This window comes from Carassius auratus, chromosome 28, assembly GCF_003368295.1.
Source record: "Carassius auratus strain Wakin chromosome 28, ASM336829v1, whole genome shotgun sequence".
NCBI classification, from domain to species: domain Eukaryota; kingdom Metazoa; phylum Chordata; class Actinopteri; order Cypriniformes; family Cyprinidae; genus Carassius; species Carassius auratus.
In genome coordinates, this window is record NC_039270.1 from 15,735,525 (window position 1) to 15,761,478 (window position 25,954).

The following is a 25,954-nucleotide window of genomic DNA, read 5'->3' on the forward strand; positions in this document are numbered from 1 at the left end:
GAATCATGATGAGATTGTTCACTAGATGTGGTTTTGGCTAAAAATAAAAGGCTGAAATGGTATTTGGCAGAGATAAATGTTAATTTGAAACAGGACACAAACATCTTGTTCATGCTGATGGATTAACAATATGGCAGCCATTACAGAATACAGATCACCATTTTTTGTTGAATGTCAGATTAGTTTGTTTAATTCATTTTCAAAACATGAATGTCTATTACATTTTTCAGAAAAGGCCCAGCTGCTTCTCCTCATTGCCAATAATTTAGCGCAATTAATTAATTAATTAAGGAAAATTATGGATTTTCTCTCTCTCTCTCTTTTATTTTATTTTTTTTACTACATTTTAATAAAAAACTAACAAACAGGTTTTGATAAAACATTGTAGCAGCTGTGAAACCTTATAAAAAGATATAATTTTAATTTTTGTCTGCAAAACATTGCAAATTCCCACGGCTTAGGTGAATTTGGCACAAATCTCTACATTAAAAATCTGGACTATAGATGCTGAGAAGATCTTCAAGAATATATTGCACAAAACAACGATCAGGATCAGCCTTAACACTTTTTATTTAGGCCTATTTAAATTAATTTTTATAATTTTTCTTACACTTTCGTGATTGCTGGAATTTGTGTTTTATACTTCCTGTGGCTTAGGTTTTCTGCTGATGTACCTTATTTTAAGGAGTGAGGAAGGGAGGGAGAGTGGAGAAGTTGAAATGATATGTGTGACTGTGTTTTCACTTGTGTGTTCATTTTAATGAACTTTTTAATATCCTTCCATTTCTTTAAAATATACATTATATTCATTATTATAGGAATATTTAATTTATTCGAAGTAGGTGGTCCGAGATTCTTTATTTATTTATGTGTTTAATTTTTTGACAGGAACATTTTCATTTCGACAAAATAATGAGAAAATCCGATTAAATATCGACCATCTAGCTCCAATTGATTTAAAACTGGAAATGTTTGCGGAATATGTTTGAAGAAGAATCAATAAGCAACTTTTGCTATATAAAATAATACACAAATACACCATAAACTGGGTTGCTGCTATCGGTAATAAAACTAAGACACAACAAAATATTAAAAAACAAAATATACAGAACGAAGCCGCTAAGTTTCAGTAAACTCTGTCGCGAGGCAGCGCTCGTGTTTATGGCGCTCGCGAGGTGTGCGCCACTGTTTGGATCTCGATGCGGATGTGACATTTCATTTCAAGAGCGCGACCGCCATTTTGAGCTTTACCTCGAGCTGAACATAAACCGCAGGAGCGGGCGAGAGAGACTCTGGCCGTGACCGGGCAAAATTAGCGTTTCTCCTTTGAATAGCCTTCTGGGATGCAGCTTCGGGGTGAACTCGAGCGTTAGATGTTCAGGTTAGCTTCACTTGTGATAACGGCGAGGCGAGACGTGGGCATCTTTGTGAGACTGAACTTCTAAACGAGGACGATTTCACATTAGAGTCTGGTTTGAATGGATAGGTTTTTTCTCCGCTCCCCCCCAAAAGAGGGACAATCGGAGGAGCACACGGACTGGAAATATTGCAGGCAAAGTTGTATTTAGAAAATAAGCTCTCGGAGGCGCATGAGTCGCGCTGTTTATTCCATTGTCACTTTTTCTAGCTCCAGCTGGGCTATATCTGTGTTTTCCCCGGCTGCAGGTTGTTGTGAGTTGCAGTCAGTCCGCACTTCTACGGGGCAACGCCGGGGTTTCATTCATCGGGCCTTAGTTAAGCAGAAGCCCGAGGCTACCGACTATCCTTAACCTTAGCACCCCTTCACCCAGGCGCCGAGATTGGGCGAATAGCGAGCAAATACGTCCGCGTTTCTCTGCCTGCTCCCCCACCGGCCTCCCTTCCTCCATCCCCGGCGCTGACAGCAAACAAGGCCGAGGTCGTCTTAGTGCAGGCCCAGCCGCAAAGGCTCGACCTGTTTACTCCTCCGACTCCCCAGCAGCCTCTGCCCGCGGAACCGTCACCAGACCGGCCCGAGGGAGACAGAGAGCCCAGGCGTCACCCCATCCTAACAGCCGCCGACATGAACCACCATCACACCCAGCAGCAGCAGCAGAAAGCCGGCGAGCAGCAGCTCAGCGAGCCCGAGGACATGGAGATGGAGGGTACGTCAAGGCCTCGTGCGAAATCAAAAGCGCACAGCCTTTCATTTAACCTCACAGTTAACATTAACACACTAATCCAGATCTGTAGCTGTTTTATCGGTTTAACAGCAAACCGCTCTCTCGCATGTTTTGACCCCAATAGCTTGTTAAGGTAACCAGCAGCTAATGTTAACCGTATTTAACGTACCTCGCTGCATGATGTGTTAAGTTAACGTTACTCAGTCAGCAAGAAGTCCTTCTTATTTGATTAACCTTCTAATTTTAGTCCCGCGGCTTTGTTTTTAAAAATCACACAGTGTTTGATTTATTTAAATAATGCTGTTTGTGTGACCGTTATTTGAGCTGGATCGTCTTCTATTATCGTTTGTCTAGTTATATGCCGCCTGCATTATCGTGGCGCAGCCCATCGTTCAGCTCTTCTATCTATCAAACCGTGTCAGGTTTTCATCTGATTATGTAAGGAGCCCCTCGGTTACACCTGTAGATCCAGTGGGCAACTTTTCAAAAGCATCTAGGGGCAAATGCTCACAGATAAACACGTTATTTGGACGAACGAGCCTGTGTTCGCGTGCAGAATGGAAAGGATGTAAGTCCACAGTGTATTGTTTGTGTTGTAAATCTGTGATTTAAAACGCAGGGAAACGTTTGCTGTTGAAACCATCCTGAAAGATCCTTTAAGCGGCCATTTACCTACTAACCAGTTCATGATTTAATCTGGCAGTTTAGTGGCGTTTCAGAACATCTATTTGTTTAGACATTTCTGAAACGAATTGCGGCTTCATTGAATGGCTTTCCTCCATAGTCAGCAGATTCTCGTGTCCCGCCACCGGTTTTATTTACTGTTGAGTGCTTGTGTAGGCAAACAAACAGCATCCGATGATGATTGCTGCACAACAGCACCATTTTGAACTATAAGTCGCTTCTGAACTACATTCACCACTGCAGGCTTTATGTGCGATGCATGATCGGTTAAATTGCATGTAAGTTAGCTGTTGCTATGTCTTATTAATGTGTTTCTGTTGTTATTGGCTTTGGATGCATTCCGCATAGGAAGTTGTGCAGCTCGATTAGGGGGAGTGGATGGCAGGTTTATTTCAAGATGGTGGACCGTGTTTTGCACAGGTCGCTTTCTGCAAGGCCTGCTTGCGTCGGTGTTTGTTTATATCTGGGTGACGGCGTGGCCCCCGGCGCGTGATGGCTCACCAAAGGATCCGCGAACCAAGTAATTCATTTACTCCTCGGATAGTGTCGGATGACACGGTTTGCCGAGAATAAGAGCTCGGTTTGCGGAGAGAAACGTTAGCATCGCGGCTATATGTGTGTGGAGGGGGAGGGGGGTACAACGAGCGGATCAACTCAGAAACAGGTCATTAACGTGGTGTTTTTCCCTCAGTGACACCCTTATTGTTAATAATATAGGGTGCATACCTATGCTGTCATTTGTAAATATAGATTTGATGTGTTTTAGGCATCGCAATGACTGTGCCAGCGCGTGGGGATGCTCCGACTGCGCGCGGGGATTTTCTGCTTCTTCATTGTATAACGAGTCATGCTGTGGTACGGCTCGCCATTTTTAGTGATTACGGCTTTCTTGGCTGTTTTTTTGGCTCGTGCACACCCGCGATCGCAGTTGAAAGGCAATAGAAACACGGTTGCGTAGAAACATGTCTTACTCATTGCGTTTCTGACGTTAATTGTTGCTCTGCATTTCATCAAAGTTCTGCAATGCACGTGTGGGGGCGTTTCTGATGCTGCTGTCCTGAGACCATCAAGACATGCACATAATCATCACAACACGTATCATATCACAGGCCTAGGAATGCGCAAACGAGGCGCTGCGTGCTCTTATGAAGCATGCAGGTTGGCCTGTTTTTAATCTCACTCATTCAGGTCTTTCACTGATAGGCAGAATGTCTGGTTCACATTGCTGCATGTGTTTTTCAAGGCAAGAACCACCCACTTAGACAGGAAGAAAACCTGTTTGTTTTGTTTTTACATGCATTTTCTGCTGTCTCTATGTGCCATTGCAAATGGCCTACTTTCCACTTCTAAAGTGGCCATGTTCAAGTGCTTTGTTGTCTGAATAAAATGGGAATCGTGCAGGACACCAGGCTCATTCTTGCCTATTTTGGGGGTAAATCTTATTAAAGGCAAAATGTATCTTAATATGTTTGGTTAAAATCCAATGGATATAAAATCTCATTCATTAATTGCCATTTATACATGATCTTCTCTATCTGGATTCTGGAAATTGGAGACCCTGGACTTGTAGGGAAATAAATGTGAATATGCATCAAATGGGTATTTAGTTCGAGAATATACTTGCCTGTAATGGCAAGAGAAATCCATGTAGATATTGTGGGAAAACTGAATAAAATTGTCACTACTGCAATAGTTTTCTCCTGTGAAGTCAGTGCATAAATGTTATGGCCTGTGCAATTCCGAAACTAGGGTATCAGAATTATCTCAGAGTGACCTAATCATAAATGGGACTTGAGAGACCATTTATGTCCAATTTCCAACTAGGAAACTTGTACTTATGTTGGGAAGTCATAATTACAACATAATATGCGTTAAAACCCGTTTGCTCTGAGCGAAATGACAATGTACATTTTATACATAACTTAATTTTTTAATACTATTGCATTAGGGCTGCAAGATTGACAAAAATCATAATTGTAGATTATTCCCGTGAAATTGTAATAGTGGTTAATTATGATCACCACAGTTTACATTGATGTTTATACCATTGTTTGATGCAGTGCATGTCGTTTTATTTAATGTGAAAATAAGCTGAAAACACACTAACTGAAAAACTTAGTGCTTTTCTACAGTATTAATCCTCAAATATCAACTATACATTGGATTGGTTTCTTTAAATTATATATAAAAAAAGAAATGGTATTATGTTATACTAAAAATAAAATAATGGGAAAAACCCTTAAGATAAAATATAGAAAGAAAAAACACGTCTTAAGCATGCAGAATAACGTAGGTGGACTTTGAACGATTAATTAGCGCTTTGAACGATTACGTAATTGTGGCATCCATAATGGTGATCACGATTAGAAATTCGATTAATTGTGTATCCCTTCATTGCATCCTCTGTATTTTCTCATGTCACGCCCCCAACTCACTATCTCAGGCTCAAAGTAAATGTAGAGCAAATGGTATTTTCCACTTGTAATTATGACATTGTGGTAGGTCTGTGCAAATAATCAAATGTGTTTTTTCATACTATTCAAGCCGGTTAGTAGTAAATCTCAACCACGTGCTTTTTTTAAGATGGAGCGGCACTTACTAAACAGAACCGGAGTGCACTGACAAGCTACACAATGTCGTGTTCAAAATGAATGTGATTTCCTATCCATTTTTTAATGCGATATTGGATTGCTTGTCAGTGAACTACAGCTAGATTATTTGCTTAGCCCTACATTGTGGTATGTGCATTAGTAAATATGATCTTTACATAGTGTTTATAGACTACCTTGGACTATTATAAGCATAATTTTAGATGCCTTCAGTAGTGATTTAGAATCTTTGATGGCTATTGGCTATAGATGCAGATTTCCACTTAATTCTTAATTAATTCAAAAATATATTAGGGAACGTATAGTAATTATGTGTAGAGCTACATATGCTAAATTCTGAATGATCAACTTTAGTTTTTTTGCTGAAAGATGCTCCTGAATTCATTTGTTTACCTGTTGCACAGTGGATCTGTGGCACCATAATCAGAGTGAGATTGCAAGAAATCTTATGGGATTGAACCAGTTGACAAGGGAATATCCCATTATGACTCTTTTTTTTCAGCTGGGGACCCAGATGATCCTCCAAGAATTCCCCAGAATCCAGTCATCAATGGGAACGTGGCTATGGCGGATGGACACAACAACACAGAGGAGGACATGGAGGATGGTAAGAAACATTGAAGCGCAGCACCATGCACTTTTTTTTTTAATATCTATTTTAATTTGTCATGTTATAAATGAAAGAACAGCTGCATTTGTAATTATTATAATTTTTTTAATAGACACAAGCTGGCGCTCAGAAGCCACTTTCCGCTTTGTGGTGGAGCGCTTTAGCAGGCTGAGTGAGTCTGTTCTCAGCCCACCCTGTTTTGTGAGAAATCTTCCCTGGAAGATCATGGTGATGCCACGCTTTTACCCAGACAGACCTCACCAGAAGAGCGTTGGATTCTTCCTCCAGTGCAATGCTGAGTCAGACTCTACGTAAGCAATCACTGCCATTACCTTTCCTGGTATAATGATTTCAGTGATGACCTTGCATTGATGGACTTCTTTTCTTTGTGTAAAGTTAATACACTTTGGATTTTTCCATGTATTTAGCTGGTTTCTTTCTTCTGGGTGTTTTTAAACCAAACCTAATTTGATTCCTCCTTGTTTGAAGGTCCTGGTCATGTCATGCTCAAGCCATGCTCAAAATAATCAACTACAAAGATGATGAGAAATCCTTTAGCCGCCGCATTAGTCACCTGTTCTTCCACAAGGAAAACGACTGGGGCTTTTCCAACTTCATGTCATGGAGTGTAAGTTAACATGTTCTGTATGAATGTCTCTGATGAGCTGGTGTTATCAGAAGTGAACAGAACTAATTAGACAATGCTGGTTGATTTCAGGATGTGACTGATCCAGAACGGGGCTTTGTTGAGGATGATAAGGTCACTTTCGAGGTCTATGTTCAAGCTGATGCGCCTCACGGTGTGGCGTAAGTCATTTCTTAGTGGCATATGTTCTCAGTGTTGATTAGCTTTTGCCAAGGTAGCTGATGTCACTGGTTTACTTACAGCTGGGATTCAAAGAAACACACTGGTTACGTGGGGTTGAAGAATCAAGGAGCCACGTGTTACATGAACAGCTTACTACAGACTCTCTTCTTCACAAACCAGCTTCGACGGGTGAGACATCTGCCTTTCAATATCAGAATCAGAAGATTTTTTTGCAGTATTAGTACAGAAGGCAGTATGTACCAATAAGCAGATGATAAAAATACAATTCCTTCTCTGCAAATGGATTTTCCTTGTAAGATCCAATGAAATATAACCTACTTTCCAACTGCATCCCTCACCTTACTGAAATTCATGCATTGTGTTGATGATGAGAGAAGATGTAGTTTGTGTTCAGGTGCAGTCAACTGTGGCAATATTTGGAATCTTTTGTTAGTAATATTTGGTTCTTATTCGAGTCGTACATCTCTCCGGATGGGGATCCGCTTTATGCTGGGAAGAAAATGTGAAATAAGAGAAAATATTGATCATCATAACTGGTATCAGTGTGTCCATGTGCTGACAGAGCACAATTTCTCCACAGCAAGTCCTGTTATTAACAGTCTATAACTTTCACCACGTTTTTTTTTTTTTTTAAAGAGCATAAAACAATACAATCGTAATTTTTTTATACACTAATATTCAAAAGTTTGGGGTCAATATTTTAAGAACAAAAAGAAATCTCTTAATGCTTACCAAATCTGCAGTTCATTACCGGATCAGTCAGTAAATCATAAAGTAAAAAACTGTGAACACATTTTTTCATGGTCTTTAATGAACAGTATGAACAAGTCCAATATAACAGCTTTTATTTGAAATGTGTGTTTTAAAAAGTATCTTTACTGTCACATTTGATCAATTTAATGTGTCCTTGCTTAGAAGGTTAGTTCACCCAAAAATGTAAATTAGCCCATAAATTACTCATACTAGGTGTATATGACTTTATTTAAGATGAATCCAGTAAGAGTGTTATTAAAAATGTTTAGGTTTAATGCCACTAAGCGGATGTTGCAGTGCTTCGGTCCAGAAAAAGTTAAATAAAAAGCGCCCATCCATTAAAAAAAAGTGTCTCCCACGGCTCTGGGGGCTGAACAAAGGCCTCCTGTAGCAAATCAATGCGTTTTTATAAGAAAATTATCCATATTCAAAATGTAATAATCACATACATCAAAATACACAGAAGCAGTTCTGGGAGCATGATGTATGAGGTCAGCTCTGTGCATACGCCGGTGAGTCTCATGAAAACCAACATTTGTTTACAGGATCAAAGGAAGCAAAGTTTCCTTTCTCTAGTCTCCTCTTGGCTTATATTGAAATCCTCCAAAATTCTTCTTTGTAATTCCTAGTTTTGTGCTTCTAATTAGTGACCATTATTTTGTTTTGATCTCTCCGCTGCACTTCCGTGTTTGTCAATCCAGAGCGGCACATGCGCAGCGCTGACCTCGTATGTCATCCGGCCAGAACTGCTTTTTTACAACTGTTGGCACAAGCTAGATTCAAGTGATTGGTTTAAATATGGTTATTTTTTTACAAAAATACATAGATCTGCTACAAGAGGACTTGGTTCACCCCACCGTTGATGCTGTGCATTTGTCAGAACCTGCTCTGTTTTTGCTTTCCAGGCGGTTTATATGATGCCTACTGAGGGAGATGATTCCTCTAAAAGCGTTCCCCTCGCCCTGCAGAGGGTGTTCTATGAGCTCCAACACAGTGATAAGCCTGTTGGGACAAAGAAGCTGACTAAGTCTTTTGGGTAGGTTATGAATCAGGCACTGACACATGACACGTCTGCCAGTTGACATTCTTGTTTGAGATGTTAAGTGAGTGTTTCATGTTGTTCCTTGTCATTCAATGTTTTTTGCTCAGCTGACGTTCTTGTTAATTTTTCTGAATTGCAAATCAATTTAATTCCAGCTTTTCTTTCCAGTTAAGTGTGCTATTTGTATGCGTTTATAATTATTCTAGCCATGATGCAATAAAGGCTTTTAAAATTTTTGGCTTGACCTTGAGTGCCCTGGCGATGAACCTTTAAATTTGCATATTCAGTGTATTTCATGTAAAAATCCAAAATTAAACTTTTTTTTTTTTTTTTCAATTCAATTTTTTTCCTTCTTGAGTTCAGTTCTTACTGGTGGAAATCTATAGAAAGTTTCTCTGTTTAATTAGACCCTCTAAAACATTGTAAGCAATTAATAGTTTATTTAAGGGGCATTTGGCCTAGATGTTATGCTGGAAGATCAGAGACTTGAGTTTGTTTTTGGCTGCTAATGCCATTGTATAAATATTCATAGTCATGCGACTGTTTGTTTACCATTTATCCATACATATGTTTATTTTTTGAAATGTGTCTGTTTCTAAAGATGGGAGACTCTAGACAGTTTCATGCAGCATGATGTACAGGAACTGTGCCGAGTGGTGAGTAGCCTGACCTCCATGGATCCCCTTGGATCCTTCTCTTTTAACTCCTTGATCAATTGAGGGATTATTAATGTCAGATTAGATGAACATGATTTGGGTCCAACCATTGCATTTTATTTTTTTTAGCTGTTGGACAATGTGGAGAACAAGATGAAAGGAACTTGTGTGGAAGGCACAATCCCAAAACTCTTCAGAGGCAAGATGGTGGTAAGTCACCAGGACTCTCTCTGTGGTTTCGCTCTACATCGGATTCATTTATTCAGCCTCACCACATTTGGGTGTTTTCTTAATTTCAGTCCTACATCCAGTGTAAGCATGTGGACTATCGGTCAGAAAGAATAGAGGATTACTACGACATCCAACTCAGCATAAAAGGAAAGAAAAACAGTAAGTGTGGCTTTCTCTGATCTGCTGTCTTCTGTCCTCCCTTCTGTTCCAGGAAGACCTTTATTCTAATGTGGTCTGTAATTGTATACATTTTCCGACATCTTCCAGGACAAAATCAACACATTCAGCTCAGACTGCTTCAGATACCATTTAATAATGTTGTGTAGGGCTGCACACAGTATCTGCTATACTTGTGTTGAGGTTACTAATGCACCTTCTCTGCCCTGCAGTCTTTGAGTCATTCAAGGATTATGTGGCAGTGGAACAGCTGGATGGGGATAACAAATATGATGCAGGGGAACATGGTCTACAGGTGAGGGGTTTGCATACATCACCCTTCAGTGTTAACAAACCCTAAAAGTGCAGTCACATTTACCTTATCTCAAAAGATGCTCGAATCTCGTGTGAGGGACACAAGGTGAAATTTTCTCCATGTGCACTGCACTTGGGATTTAATTTGAAGTTAACATGCAAATTTGTAGCGTTTAATAATTTAAACCAGCTTTTAAAAGTGATATCTAAGTGGTGCATTGATAACCGATTGATAATGGGCAACAGACTAACTTGACAAAAAGTTGTTGAAGTCTTGATGTGACTGTGCCTTAATTCTATACAGTTAGTATCATCTTGTTGTGCCTGATGCATATTTAAATTAATTTTACTGGAGATTTGACCTTATTTGTGGTTCATTTGTCTTTTAGGAAGCAGAGAAGGGTGTAAAGTTCCTGACCTTCCCTCCTATTCTGCACCTACAGCTCATGAGGTTCATGTACGACCCTCAGACTGACCAAAATATTAAGATAAATGACAGGTAAAAAAATGTTTTACCCCCTAATGTGTTGTAGATGTAAAACTGTTCTAATCTGTGTGTAAGGTCTGTTGTTTTTGTGATGTAATGACAAGGATATTTCTTTTGAAGTAGATTTAGTGATGGCTGAAAAAAGCATTGTGATTTATGGGTGGTCTGAATAAATGTGTGCCATGCAGAGAGGGAGATTACGCTCTTAAAATATCTTTGAGAGTGACTCTAAATGATGTTTGTCGACTGAACACTTACTTGAATATGGACTGGAGGGTGCATTTAAAGAGAGACTCTCCATAATCTCTTGGTCACTTTCACTCGTATGATGTAAGAGAAATGGAGGCTGAGCCTGATACTTGATGTTGTGCACCAAAGGTTTGAATTCCCGGAGCAGTTACCTCTGGATGAGTTTCTGCAGAAGCCAGATGTTAAAGACCCAGCCAACTACATTCTCCACGCCGTCTTGGTGCACAGCGGAGACAACCACGGTGGTCACTACGTCGTCTACCTTAATCCTAAAGGAGACGGCAAAGTGAGTGTCACCGCACCAATAGTGAGAAACTTTCTTTTCAGGGGTCTCTAGTTTTTTTTTGGTTTGGTGGTTAGCGGGTTGGATTTTGTGGGTGGCTTGTGGTTGCATGAAATGTTTTGTCAATATTGTAAGAGTAAAACCTTAACACATTGGAGGGCTCCATACTGAGACTGAATTTTGGTGTTTTCTGCATATTAAGCATTAATTTATCCAGCAGTGACTGTTTTCTTTGAAAATAAGGAATGTTTCCTAAGCACTAAATCAGCATATCAAAATTATTTCTTGAAGGATCTTGTGACAGTGAATACTGGAGAAATGGCTGCTTTGCCATCACAGGAACATGTTCATAGCGAGAAATGTCGTGTGTAGCCTTTAAAGGCTGGTTCACACAGCAGGATAATTAGGCCGATTTTAGCCCCGATTCACCCCTTCCGACAATCTTAGGATGCTCCGATTATCGTAAAATAATCTGATCAAATATTCCTGCCGTGTGTGGTGTGTTAAGACTGCTCTCCTCTGCTCGGAAGAATGTCGGGACTGCTCCGATCTCAAATCGGGGATATCCAACATATTGGATTTATTTGGCCCGATTTCTTCTCATGTGTGGTGTCCCCCGAGGACAAACAATCACGCAGCCTGTGGACTGTGGCGTGTAGCCAATCAGAAAGCGAGGTGACGAGGCGGTGAGGAAGTACAAAACAGCCGGCGTATATAATATAACAAATACAAATAAGTCGATGGGCATAACTACATCCACAACTGCAGTCCACTAGAGTACATGGAAACTAATTAATGAACGTTTATTTCAATTGCAATTAATCTGTGTAGTACGTAACAACATTTCTATGAGAGAAAACATCAAGTTATCTCCATATCATGATGTAGCAAGTATAGTCCATGCTCGTGTTGTGTCCACCTCTTTGACCATCGCCTTTTCTTGTTTTTCTTATGTTTTTTTCCGTTAAAAACAAAGCACAAACTATGGCCACTGCGTCCTCTTCGTCCACCATGATTGTTTACTCTGAAGTCACGTTTGATCTCGAGGGATTTTGCGATTTCCCGTCTGACCTGGGAATGCTCGGGAGTCAAATCGGTTCGTGTGTGATGTGTTGATATTGCCCGTGATTTTTTTATTGCCGTGTGTGTGGGTCTCTCAGGTTTGGAAAATCGGCTGACAATTTTAAAATCGTCCCGTGTGAACCAGCCTTAAGATGCTACACTATATAGGCTAACTGATAAAATCGTCAGGGCAGCATGGACAACATCTTTTTGTGCAAACTGTGTGACCATTATTACAGTTAACTATGTGAGGTGATATGGAACTGTAATTCGGTCAAAAGAGCTGCCAGGAACTACATTTCATCGTGTGTTTCCCAGAAAGAAATAGCACACCTCAGAACGTTCGTCAGCAAATCAGATTCAAGCGTTCAACGGCCCCAGTAGTATAACTTCATTTATTAAATAGATAGTCAAACCAAAATTTATTCGGACACCTTCAACCTTTTTCACATTTTCAAAAAACAGTTTATTCTTTATAGTTTAGAAGATGGTAATATAATATATGACACGAACTCCGAGTTAACTGTGTGTCAGAATAAATTCATCTTGTTAATGTTGGATAACTTTGATAGGAAGGTATGTAATGGTTTACACTCAATCAATTTTCAGCCCGCTGTTAGTATGTCAATTTTTAAACAACTATCAATACTTAGTTGGGAAGCCTTTAGTCTTAATGACTGCCTGTAGTAGAGCTGTAATCGGGCCTTAAAAGTTAGGCCCGACAGGACCTGAGCCCGACAAGTACATTTTGATTTACTTGAATCAGCTTTTTAAAAGCCCGAACCCGTTTTCAGCCCGACGTTATTCAAATGTGTGCACACACAGAGCTCTTTTGCCTTTTGTCAAGAATGAGTCATTTAAACATGTTTTAACAATTTATTCATGACTAACGTAGACTACACCACTTGGAAGTTGGAATAAAGAAATAAAATAAGTCCTCTGTGACATCTTAACAAATTGGCCTAGGCTCATTTAGCCTATAAATAGACCAACGCACCAATAAAGTCTTTTTTTAACAAATAAAATTATGATCAATTTTTAATTAAGATGGGTATTTGGCAATAACGAAATTAAGATAAAGGTTCCGCCGGATTTGCTTCGCCACTAGCAGCTGACATTTAATACAAGAATAATGCCAACATTAGCGTAAATACTTGGTCCACATTATGCATTTAAGACTCAATGAATATTTAGTTTAAAAAAGTCATTTGAAAAACCTTTACTCACAGAGATTAGGCTAAGCTTATTTTTGCATCTTTCTCTCGCTAACCGAAACACATCACATGACTGGAGCGCAAGCCAGAGCCCGCGTAAGATGATATAAATTAAGCCCGAACCCATCGGGTCCAGTCGGGTTCGGGCAAAGATCTTCAGCTGTAGCCTGTAGTCTCCTGGGCATGCTGTCAGTCAGGTTCATGCAAACCTGAACTTAATTTTTTTTCCCCAGACTCGACCTGAAGGATTTTTGGTCCCAAATTTGTATCAGTTTCACTGGTATTTTAATGTATTAAGAATTTTTGGGTATAATTTGTCAGAGTTTACTTTATTTTGCTATGCCCACAAAGAATCAGAAATTTTTTCTCTGAATAAAGTTTTTGTTACTTTAATTTATTTGCTCTATGGTTCATCATCTTTAATATAATAGCATTAGAGCTGCTCCTTTATTAAAATTTTTATTTTTTTTATATCTGAAACGAGCTGTGAATTATATTCAAAGCCACTCATATAATACAGAAGCACTCAAAGCAAAAAGCGCAACGTGTGCATGTTTGTACTAGTGCAGAATAAGGGGTCGTTCAAATATCACGCCTAAAAACATGTGGAAAACGGTAGGCGCACCGCTTTCTACTTCTTTCCAAAGCGCTCGGGCAGTTGCGCCCCTGAGGCGTCTGCCTTTGCTAAGCAACCATGACGTGCTCTCTCCATGAAGACGCGGAAATTTCAGCAAAGGATAAATGAATTTGCAGCTCTAAAAATCGCTTGCAGTAGCTCTGCTACTAAATTTATTTCAAAATGCAATACATATACAACTTTGGTCAGCTGTTCCTTCATCTTGGCTGAGCTTTCAACGTTGTCATGGGAAAGGATGCAGCTGATTGGTTGGTTCTTGTCACATGACCCGCGGTGCGCTTGCGGCTCTCTGAAAAGTTGAGATGTTTTTAACTCGATGCGGTGCAGACGCGCCTGGAAAAAGCGTGTGCGTCGCGACCGCGTCGCTTCCATTATGAGCGCGCATACCACGCGCCTACATTGGATATTAGGGGTGTCAACAATAATCGTTTCGGCAATGCATCGCGATGCGGGGCATGAACGATTAAGCATCGATGCGGCAAAGTGCCATAATCGATTATGTCACTGTTTATTTTCTGGCGGACAATAAAGTTTTGAAGTTTAAATACTTCCGGTTCCGGAAGAATAACAACAACAACAAGCAAGATGGTTGAGGCGGAGGGAGATGACCGTGATAGACGGAATATTAAAAACGCGCCCAAAGCTTGGAAAGCAGACATCTGGGCACATTTCGGATTTTATGAAGTGAATGGGAAACTAGAGAAGTCTTACGCGGTGTGTAAAATCTTCCACACTAAAATTGAGCACGTTCGCAATACAACTAACTTCACGAACCATGTTGATCGTTGGTATCCTGAGTTAGCTTCAACAACAACACAAAAAGTCGACACATCCCAGCCAAGAATTGAGTAGCTAGTGTCAACATTGCCACACAACTCCGAGAGAGCAAAGAGGATCACACGATCGGTGGCATGTTTTATAGCGAAGGATCTACGACCCTATTCTGTGAAAATGTGGGGTTTCGCCACATGCTTAGAACAGTTGAGCCCTGGTATAAGCTACCGATTGTATGCAGCTGATGTGATGGTAGGATCAGGGGGCAGGCATATATAATTGTCATTGTCATATAGCTGCTAAGCTGCTGTTTTGTTGAGAATAGTTTGCACTTTACTTAACTACTTGGAAAAAAGTTTCACAGTAATAAATGGTTAATGTGTGTTGTTGCACTGAATATTTTTATTCCTGGGTGGTTATTGTTAAAATAGTGTTACTTATTATTTTAATATTTGCAAAGGACTTCAGGAAGTGCCCTGTCTTAGAGCTGCTATTTTACTGTGTGTAAAAAAAAAGCACTGAAAGCAGTGATTTTGATTGTTTTCATTTTCAGGTATGAAAATGCCATATCCAATACCCTGTACCATTTAATTTGATTTAATTACATTTGATTTAATTACATTTTATTTTATTACATTTAATTTAATAACTTTTATGTCAAAGATACAGGAGAAAAATAGCAGCCAATAAAATCTGTTGTTTAATATCTGCTTGTATTGCCTCATGACTGATGAAAAATTTGCCTTGTGTGCAGTAGAATTTTGATGCATCGCAATGCATCGTAGAATCGAATTGAATCGAATCGTTACCTGGTGAATCGTAATCGAATCGAATCGTGAGGGCAGTGCCAATGCACACCCCTATTGGATATAACGAAAATGAGCGCGCAAAAGATGCGATATGTGAACGGCCCCTAAGAGGGACAAGTAGTACAGCTGACCACATTACACACATGCTGCTAGATTCACTTTCGCCAGAAAGTGTGTATGCCTAAGGTTGAAAAGGATGTTTATAGTGAATGAAATCTATTTTTACCCAACCCAAATTTTGAACTGGTAGTGTACTTATAAAAATGTTTTAAAAATATCCTGTAGCCTTTGTCATCTTGATGCTACATGGGCAACGCTCAACTTATGGCAACAAAGCTTCAGCAGGCGGAGTTTACGTGCAGAGTTCGGTCTTGTGTTCTATTCCTTATTCTCCTTTCTAGTTATCTCCTTTTTCTACTTTTTGTTAAATAAAAGGAAAGGCCACTAAGAAGACATTACGCACCAACGAAAATGCTACCAAATCAGGTGATTGTGCCACCAGTTTTCTTGTTAGTCTGGAGCCCTGCTTTGTATCCGTTTTTTTTTTTAGTCTGGTGACATAGATTTTGTTTGATCTTCTGTGAAGTTGTTTATGGAATTCATTCCCATGTGCTTTCATAAGTTTTTTCCAGATGTAATGTTTGTTTGTTCCCTGTTGCAGTGGTGTAAATTTGATGATGACGTTGTTTCACGGTGCACTAAAGAAGAGGCCACTGAGCACAATTACGGTGGTCACGATGACGACTTGTCAGTGCGTCACTGCACCAACGCTTACATGTTGGTGTACATCAGAGAGTCTAAGCTCAGTGAGTGCCATTAGATATATTTATACCTCCTGTGGGGATCATTTGTGATGCTACTTTTTTTTTTTTTTTGCACATGAGGCAATTCCCCATATGAAAACCCTCCTGTTTTTAGTTGTGTATTACACAGCTTGCGTTTGTCCTATGTCCATCTGTGCTCATAAGTGCTGTTGTCATGTCCAGGTGAGGTCTTGCAGCCGGTCACTGATGTGGATATTCCTCAGCAGCTGGTTGAGAGGCTGCAGGAGGAGAAGAGGGTGGAAGCCCAGAAGAGAAAAGAAAGGCAGGAGGCTCACCTTTACATGCAAGTACAGGTATGGAGTCACATAATGTCTGATTAAAACATTAAGTTTGTTTATTCAAATGTTCTGTCTGAAAGGAAGTTGTATTGGTCCACTTGGTGGGGCAGGTAAAATGGGTCCTTTCAGGTCTTGTTTGACAGGTCTTTATTAAGTTTAGACCCTGAGAGTGGACTCTATGTAATTGTGTTCTATATTGTGTTTCTGTTTAACAAATATTAGCTCTTTGCTCCTGTAGATGGTGACAGAAGACCAGTTCTGTGGGCATCAGGGCAATGACATGTATGATGAAGAGAAAGTAAAATACACAGTGTTCAAAGTTCTGAAGAGCTCCACTCTGGCTGAGTTTGTTCAGAACCTCTCACAGACCATGGTGAGACTTCACTTGACACAATTTCTGTTGATGACATCTGATTAAATCCTTTTCTTGACCAAAACCTAGAAAATTATTTGATGATGCAAAATGCCTTTCCAAAATGTCAGCCATTAAATACTCGCACTGTGCAACTGCAGATTTCTTGTTCAGCAAATTGTCAGTTGGCGACAAACATTTGTCATTGTTCCATTTTTGTTTACGGGGTGTCTGTTTACACCCGCGTTGTTGGGAGAGGCTATTTACACAAACTCTGTCCACCAACGTGTGATTTTGGCTAGTCAACATTACAAAAGACCGTTGTCAGCTCCAGTGGTGAAGATGGTGAAACGTGTTTCAAGCTCATTTTGATGTGATCGACCCTGGTTCAAATCCGCCATAGGGCAAACTTTTTTTCTCTCTCTCTTTTCAAATTTCAAATCGCATCAGAAAAGAATATATTTTTAATTAAAATTAAGTAATCAAAAAGTTGAAAAAGTATCGGGTAGTGTTATGGTAGGTGTAGGGAGGGCTTTATTGTCCCAATAAGGTGGCATCCGTTTGATAATTTGAATTAAGTTATTGCATACTGTTTAATAATGTACTACAATACTGAGGTGCAGATTATTGCCACTATTTGCAATAAGTAGTATAAATGTAAAAACAATCTATAGCTATTTGCACTTAGTGTAAATGGCGTCTGCCGCTATTTACACAGTGCAAATAGCCGCTGCCTTTTATGGTTTAATATGACTCGTAATGATGAACTCTGCAGTCTTAACTTCACAAAGCAGTTAATAATACCGTACCTTCAAAGCAGTTATTAATGTTTTGAATTTTTTCATGGTGACTGTCAACCAGCCGTGTAAAAAAATGTGCTTTTAACCTCATACAGCAAATGTGTGAGCAAACCGCGAGAAGAGAATCCTGCTACAAAAGCCACATCACTTTCTAATTCTAGCTTGTCAATTTAGGCATCAGAACATTGTTGTTCTGTATACACACTACTTTTCAGAAATTTGGCTCAGTAAGAATTGTTCTGACTGCTCTGTTAGGCAAGCTTGTGTTAGGTTCTTTTAAATTCTCATTTGTTAAGTTAATGTCAGAGTAGTTGCATTTATTTTCTGGTGTGTTCATGTTTGTTTGTCCTTCAGGGTTTCCCACAGGACCAGATGAGACTGTGGCCAATGCAGGCCAGAAGCAACGGCACTAAACGGCCAGCCATGTTAGACTATGAAGCAGATTGCAACAAGTCTGTAAGTCTGTGCACTCATGTTTTTAAATGTCCATTTTTTAAAAAAGTCATTCGTGTTTCTTATGTTGCTCTTTATGTGAAAATAAAGCTGTTCATTTCATTTTCACAAACAGATGATCGACTTGAGCGATAACGAGAACCCATGGACAATATTTCTGGAAACTGTAGATCCAGAAATGGCCGCCAGCGGTGCAACGTTACCCAAGTTCGACAAAGACCGTGAGTTTCAATTTGTGCATTTGCAGTAAATTCAGAACCATTTTCGGCAATTGATATTTTGCGTTTTTTTTTTTTTTTTACTGAAGAGCAAAAATGATCTACAAAATGTCTCGGTTCTGAAAGCATCAGCCTTTTAACCTTGTTTGGATTTTCAGATGATGTTATGTTATTCTTGAAGATGTATGATCCAAAAACCAGAAGCTTAAATTATTGTGGACATATCTACACACCTATATCCTGTAAAATACGTGAGTATTCAAAGCTATGGCTAATAGGATTGTTCTCATGAAGTTTTCGTCAAGATCTAATTAAACTGATGTCGAGCCTTCCTGTTGCTTGCTTTGTTCTAACCCTGACCCAAACAGGAGGCTTGCTGCCCATTATGTGTGAAAGAGCAGGGTTTCAGCAGGGAACTAGCCTTATCCTCTATGAGGTAAGACTTGGTTTACACTGAATTCATAATGATGCATTTATCATTTGGAGTTTTGTATAGAAAGTGGTTAGAGATGCATGTAATAAAATGGACAATTGCCCCATGTAATGTTATATTACAAAAAAATTTATCAAATAAAAACCGAACACTGTGAATGAATACAATAAAATGTCAAATCAAGCATTAGAACATCAGTGTATGTACACTACTTTTCAGGAATGAATTATTCATACAGCAAGGGCGCATTCAATTGATCAGAAATGTCTTCACTATTTCAAATAAATGCTGTTCTTTTATTCTTTTTATCCCTCAGAGAATCCACAAAAATATTAAGCATCACTATGGGTTTCAACATTTTATAAAAATTAACATTTAAAAAAATGTACAGATTAAACTGAGTGTTGGTTTATTTTGTTCATTCGTAATGGTTAGTGTAAAAGTGTTCTGTCAGCTTTACGTAGAAACCTATCGTTAAAACATGATGCATTCTTTGTTACAGGAAGTTAAACCGAATTTAACGGAGCGAATACAAGACTATGACGTCTCCCTGGACAAGGCTCTGGATGAGCTGATGGACGGAGACATAATTGTGTTCCAGAAGTAAGTATTCGTTGTCTTAACTCCCAAGTCATATTACAGCGCTTAACAGGGCCTTGAAATTGATTGTTCTTTTATTGTATCACCACCAGGGATGATCCTGAAAATGAAACCAGTGAGCTGCCTACTGCAAAAGACTACTTCAGAGACCTGTACCACCGTGTGGATGTCATCTTCTGTGACAAGACCATTCACAATGACCCAGGCTTTGTTGTGACACTGTCGAACCGAATGAACTACTTCCAGGTGGGTTTTTTAAAACTAGATCAGAATGTGCCAGTAACATTTAAAAGATAAATAATCTCATATTTTATTTTTCAGGTGGCAAAGACTGTTGCACAGAGGTTAAACACTGACCCCATGCTCCTACAGTTCTTCAAGTCACAGGGGTACGTCTTTTAATTTTAATTTCCAGTTTAGTGTGGCTTCTTTTCCCCCTGTTTTCATTCCTAAAACTCCATTTTTCTTCATCTCAGGTACAGAGATGGCCCTGGCAACCCACTCAGGCACAACTATGAAGGCACTCTCAGAGACCTGCTGCAGTTTTTCAAGCCCCGGCAGCCTAAGAAGCTCTACTACCAGCAGGTGAGAGAGGCCTTATCTTGCACTTGGCGCTCCTCTAAGGAAATATGAGATCTTCTAAGCTGTTACGCTCCGGACATCTGATTTATTCATGGTTTTGCTTCCCCACAGCTCAAGATGAAGATCACAGACTTTGAGAACAGGAGGAGTTTCAAAGCCATTTGGCTCAACAGTATGTTTCGAGAGGAGGTAAGGCGTTGCCGCAATGATTCTACATCGAGTATACCGTCATGCCAGCCAGCCATTTGCAGTAATGTATGTTTCCACAATGTTCTGCACACTCATCATTGTGAATGTTTTCTCTCCCTCACCTTAGGAGATCACACTATACCCTGACAAGCATGGCTGTGTTCGGGACCTTCTGGAGGAATGTAAAAAGGCAGTGGAGCTGTCTGACAAAGGCTCCGAGAAGCTGAGGTCTGTGTGTTCTCAAATCAGTGCACTGTTCATTAATCAGGGATTTCTGTTTCGAGTCTGCTCTGAGAGGGCTTTAAGGGACTTTCCATGAGGGCGCTAAAAATGGGTCGTGAGGCTCTTGAGGTTTTTGCAGTCAGCAAATGGATCTTTATTTAATTATTTTGTTCTGTTTTTTTGTGATATTGAAATGATTTTAAAACCCTTGTTTGTGCTAGATTTTTTTTTTGGAGTAATTGAAAAGATTTGTGAGGTCATTTTTATTAAAAAAAATTTGTACAGTAAAACAGTATTGTGACATGAAGTTACAATTTAAAATAAATGTTGTATTTTAATATATATTTAAAGCATTTTTCCCCCCAGAATGTTGGCAAAATCTTTTTCACATTATCCTTCATAAATCATTTTAATATGCTGATTGGGTGCTAAAAACATTTTAAATTCAGTGTTGAAAGAGCAAACGAATACATTTGTTTTTATTCTTTGAATTGAAGGTTTAAAAGAACAGCATTTATTGGAAACTCATTTTTAAACCATTTGATATCAAAAATCTTACTGACCCAAAACTTTTGAACGGTAGTGTGCATGTACCTAGTGTGCTGCATAAAACTTCCCATAAATCTTTTAAGCCCCCCACTATAAAGGACAGAGGCATTGTAATTGTTCAATTTATAGTTAATCCAACATACCTAATGTTTCTACAAAAACATGTCTTGTTTTTATGACATTGCATGAGAAAGGATAACAGACTGGTCAAACATTAATAACTCATTGACACTGCTGCCGTCCATTGAGTCACTCTGTCCATAATTCTGACCCAATTCACTGCTAAAATTAACCAACTCTATACTGTGAGTGAATCACTCGCATATGCGACTAAATCTTCACTCTGGGCGACTAAATGATGTCTTATATTAGCCAATGGCTTAGAAATTATCAGATTTGACTCACCAGAGTTGGAAGCCGAGTTATAAGTTTAGCACATGTATATATTTTCACTCGCTGCCGAACACACTAACTGAACCCTTCAGAGTTTCATTGTCTTGTCAAGCTATCGGTGCTGTTTTTCAGTTTATCTGAATGGATGTGCAACGCACTTGTAATCTCTAGTGTGTGAAGGGCACACGACTCTGTCGTTTTTCTCATTCTTGCAGGGAGAGAGAGAGAATTGATGCACTACATGTAAAAGATATTCTTTGTTGTATTTTCCTGTCAAAAATAATGGCTTTCCTTTTGGAATTCTTCAGCCAGGGTTTTCTGGTAGTAGGCGGAGCTCATTCTCAAATGACAATCTCATTGGCTGGTGCTCACCTATTATCATCCCTGTTTTGATTTCAGCAAATCAGTTTGAAGGAATGCACAAAACCTGATTAATATTCATGAATACAGCAGCTCATTAATCCTTAGTAATCCTTAGTGTGTTTTATAGTTATTAGTAGAATTTGTATTATTATTATTATTATTATCATCTTATTAGTATTTTTGTCAGGTGTCCTCCCCTCCCAATCTGTTATATTTATTTATTTTTTACACTGAATTATCAAAAAAGCGCCACCAGTTCAGTTAAAATGACTAATATGCATTCAAACATGATTAAGTTTATTTCTAATTACTGAAGTGTAAAGTATTGTTTTACACATTTTTTATTAAATAATACTTGCCTGCCCTTAAAAGATGTACTAGCCAATGGCAATTCAATTGCCAACCATATACTTTTTTTTTTTTTTTGCCCTCTCTGTAGGCTGTTAGAAATTGTCAGCTACAAAATCATTGGGGTTCACCAGGAAGATGAATTGCTAGAATGTTTATCTCCAGCAGCCAGTCGAACATTCAGAATAGAGGTAAGGAAGAGCTGAAGCCTATCATACACTGATGCACACAACTAAGGATCTGTTCCCTTGTAGAGCCTCTTAAAATGATTTTGCATCTGAGATGCCTCTTTTGTGGATGCGGTTCCCCTGGAAACAAGTTCCATTTCTTTCATGGCAGGAAATCCCTCTCGACCAGGTGGACCTGGACAAGGAGAATGAAATGCTGATTCCAGTTGCACATTTCCACAAGGAAGTCTTTGGCACATTCGGAATTCCCTTTTTGCTCAAGATCCGTCAGGTGTGTTAGCTGAGTGCATGTGTAGGTGGGCAGCTGCCGCTTTCTTTGCCGTGTAGGTGGATGGCTGTCATTTGTTCAGTTTTTATGTGTCATGTGTCGTGTCCCTTTTAATGTGTGCATTTACTGTGGCAGGGGGAACCCTTCAGAGAAGTGATGAAGAGAATTCAGAGCATGCTTGACATTCAGGAGAAAGAGTTTGAAAAGGTAAGAGAAGCTTTGTAAATGTTTTTTTTTTCAACCTGGAACTATTTTGCACATTAACCCTTAAAAGCACATCTCTGGGCACTGTTGTCCAAAGGTATGTTTATCTTATGTTTTACTGTGCAACAATATTGAATTTCTCATGTCACGTAATTCATCTTGGCTCCACAATGTGGCACTGTCTTATGAACGGTGATAGGGAAGCATCAATCATAAACTACCTTGGACTTAAAAGAATGAACAGGTAACATCCTTGAGACTTGACACGGCTAAACCATTTCCTGCTTGGCAAGTGCATAATCAGCTATTAGTTTCGCTTGATGAGGGATCCAAGATATTTAATGATTGATAAAAATGTTCTGTTTTATTATTCTTGTTTGTAAGTTATTGAAAACCGAAACCAAAAATGTCTAGTCCTACAAAGTTATTATCAGCACATGTGAGCAGAGCATAGCGGGGAATACCAGTATCATAAAATATAATGAATTACAGTGCAGCATTACCAATCCCAGCTTGTAGGCCTGCTCATATAAAAAAAAAATATATAACTTTTCCAAAGTGTAAAGTGCAGCATAAGCAGTTTCAGTTTTTAGACCTGCTCAGATTTCGTTATTGCGTTGGACCGATCAGAATTAAGAGCAAAGGTCTGTTTAAATGCCGATGGGAGCTGCGTTTGAATTACAATCATTTGACATGCAGCAGAAACGCCCGCTCACGCCATGCAGACAGTGTGTCACCGGCTTTAGAATCCGCTGCAGGGCGGGATTTGCGCTGAACGCGGACGTAATATGTTCGTTTGGAAACACGAAAATGTACCTATGTTCTGTACACAAAATATTGCATACGGTCATTCGGTAGACACGTGCACCGTACCGAAAGACCTGTACCGAAACTGTCTGGTACGAATACACGTGCCGTTACACCCCTAGTATATATTGTTAGAAAAAATATCACAGGTTCCAAAAAAATGTTAATCAGCGCAAAATGTTACAACACTGATAATAAATCAGCATATTAGAATGATTTCTTACTGTGTACTGGAGTATAAATGCCGATAAAAATGTCTGATGGAAATTCAGCTTTGCATCACAGGAATAAATTAGATTTTAAAGTATATTAAAATAGAAACAATTATTTTATTTAGTAATAACATTTTGCAAGATTACAGGTTTTTTTCCTCTATATTTTTAATCAAATAAATGCAATCTTATTGATCCCAAACTTTTGAGCAGTAGTGTTTTTATATATATATATATATATATATATATATATATATATATATATATATATATATATATATAAACAAATGTCTATGCCAAATGGGTGTAAATTTTCAAATTCAGTAAATATTTTAGGTCAAATTAAATGAATACATAAAATTAAAATGACCATTGCTCACTCATTAGCAGATCGTAGTCCAGATTGAGTATATGATTATTCATTAAAATAAAATTACATTTGAGTTGACATCAAAACAAGATTAAACCTCTGTTTTTCATTTTCTTTTAGTTCAAGTTTGCAATCGTGATGATGGGCCGGCATCAGTATATCAACGAGGAAGACTACGAGGTGAATCTGAAAGACTTTGAGCCACAGCCAGGTATGTTAGGGTCCTTTGACCTCTGTAGTCTCAATCAGTAGACCTTGTGTTTACATTGGTGCCAACTTGGCTGTATTCTGTCCTTCCTCAGGGAACATGTCGCACCCGAGGCCTTGGTTAGGGCTCGACCACTTCAACAAAGCTCCAAAGAGAGGTCGCTACACGTATCTGGAAAAAGCGATCAAGATTCACAACTGACAAGCCCACACTGTAACCGACCATACTAAAGACTTTAACCAAACCTCTTGTGTGCACCACGTTTAACACCTGCTGTCTGGGTACACAGTCTTCAGCTAATGGAGCGACTGCTGATGCTCCTGTTTTCCTTTTGAGGCTGTTCGATTTGGCTTCTCTAACTATTGACTGCCTGTTTGTCTGGAAGAATGAATTGGATTTTAACAAGAAAGGGGGAACAGTATGTCCTAGACTTTTGTTTAGATTTTTATTTTTTGTTTGTTTGGTTTTCTTTTTAAGTTCGTTTTTTTTTTTTTTTAATTGTTACGGCAAGAAAGCTGCTGCATTGTGAGGTGGAGGCGATGGAAAGAGGAGTTTTGTCATTTCCAGACGATTAAAAGGGTTCCTCCATCCTTCAACAACAACAAAAAAAAGCTTTTGCTAGTTGCCCTGACATGGTTGTCTATTTTCTGGTCCCTTAGTGCAACTAGTCCATTTTCATGTTTACACGATTCTACTTTCACACTTAAGTTTGGTTGGAGAAATTCAGTTTGTCTTCTCTGGAAATCCTGTATAATAAAGAGCCACAGCATCCGTTTTAAAATAAATAAAAATGAAATAAATTGTCTGTACTTCATCTTGCACGTTGGCACTTAATATCCAAGGTTTTACATTTCTCAGCACTGTTAAATGTAATCTTGGCTGGAGTTTGATTTGCATATCCCTTTGGTTTGTATCCCCCATTCTTTAGCTCCTCTGTCACTGGCTGCGGGATTATTCTGATGTGGAGGGAGGCGTCGATTGCTGACGGCTCCAGATTTGTTGTACTGTTTGTTGGCACGAGGTTGCAGACGTATAGAAGACTGGTTCGGGACTTTAAGAAACCAGCATTAATGAACCAATACCATTGTTTTTTTTCTTTAAGCACCGAAGGAATGCTCCCTAGTGCATAGTTGGCTTTGTAAAATCAATTACAATTGTATATTTAAAGAATGAACATGTAAAATTAAAAACGCCGAATTGTTGGGTACAGATCAATTCAGATGTTCATATTCATTTGTGTGTAGTTTTATTTCGGATCCTGACAGTTTCATTTGGTCTTTACTTTTTTTTTTTTCCTTAACTAATTGCCGCCGGTTTGTCTCGTTTAAGTGCAGTACAAAGAAAACCTGCAGATCACATCTTTCATTTTTGATTTTTGTTTTCTTCTCTCTTCAGTCTAATTCCTCCGTGTAGCAGCAGTGTATGACAACTCTTCCTGTATATTGCCTTTTTGCTGGAAAATGTATGTTGAATAAAATTTTCTATAAAAGCTAAAGCCATGGCCCTGGAAGAATTGACTCAACATGGTGTTCAGATTGACATTAAGGTATTG

General features: G+C 39.0%; 1 protein-coding gene across 4 annotated transcripts; it reads left to right on the forward strand.

Moving 5' to 3' along the window:
- The first annotated feature begins 1,227 nt into the window (after nt 1-1,227).
- Nucleotides 1,228-25,894, forward strand: usp7 (ubiquitin specific peptidase 7 (herpes virus-associated)). 4 transcript variants are annotated; one of them, XM_026208164.1, is made up of 31 exons: nt 1,228-2,123; nt 5,937-6,041; nt 6,157-6,355; nt 6,534-6,672; nt 6,763-6,851; nt 6,933-7,041; nt 8,532-8,662; nt 9,270-9,324; nt 9,454-9,534; nt 9,624-9,714; nt 9,945-10,027; nt 10,416-10,525; nt 10,892-11,048; nt 16,203-16,347; nt 16,528-16,658; nt 16,882-17,016; nt 18,150-18,251; nt 18,364-18,469; nt 18,625-18,717; nt 18,835-18,902; nt 19,402-19,502; nt 19,592-19,745; nt 19,821-19,888; nt 19,976-20,084; nt 20,193-20,270; nt 20,398-20,498; nt 22,237-22,336; nt 22,485-22,604; nt 22,737-22,808; nt 24,315-24,405; nt 24,497-24,784. In XM_026208164.1, the coding sequence occupies exons 1-31, from the start codon at nt 2,042-2,044 to the stop codon at nt 24,601-24,603; spliced, it is 3,312 nt and encodes a 1,103-aa protein (XP_026063949.1). In that variant the 5' UTR covers nt 1,228-2,041; the 3' UTR covers nt 24,604-24,784. The 4 variants fall into 4 exon arrangements, with proteins under 4 accessions (XP_026063949.1, XP_026063948.1, XP_026063950.1 ...); XM_026208163.1 differs by having other exon boundaries at nt 1,229-2,123; nt 10,892-11,069; XM_026208165.1 differs by lacking the exon at nt 1,228-2,123 and adding an exon at nt 2,504-2,709 and having other exon boundaries at nt 10,892-11,069.
- Nucleotides 25,895-25,954: the final 60 nt, after the last annotated feature.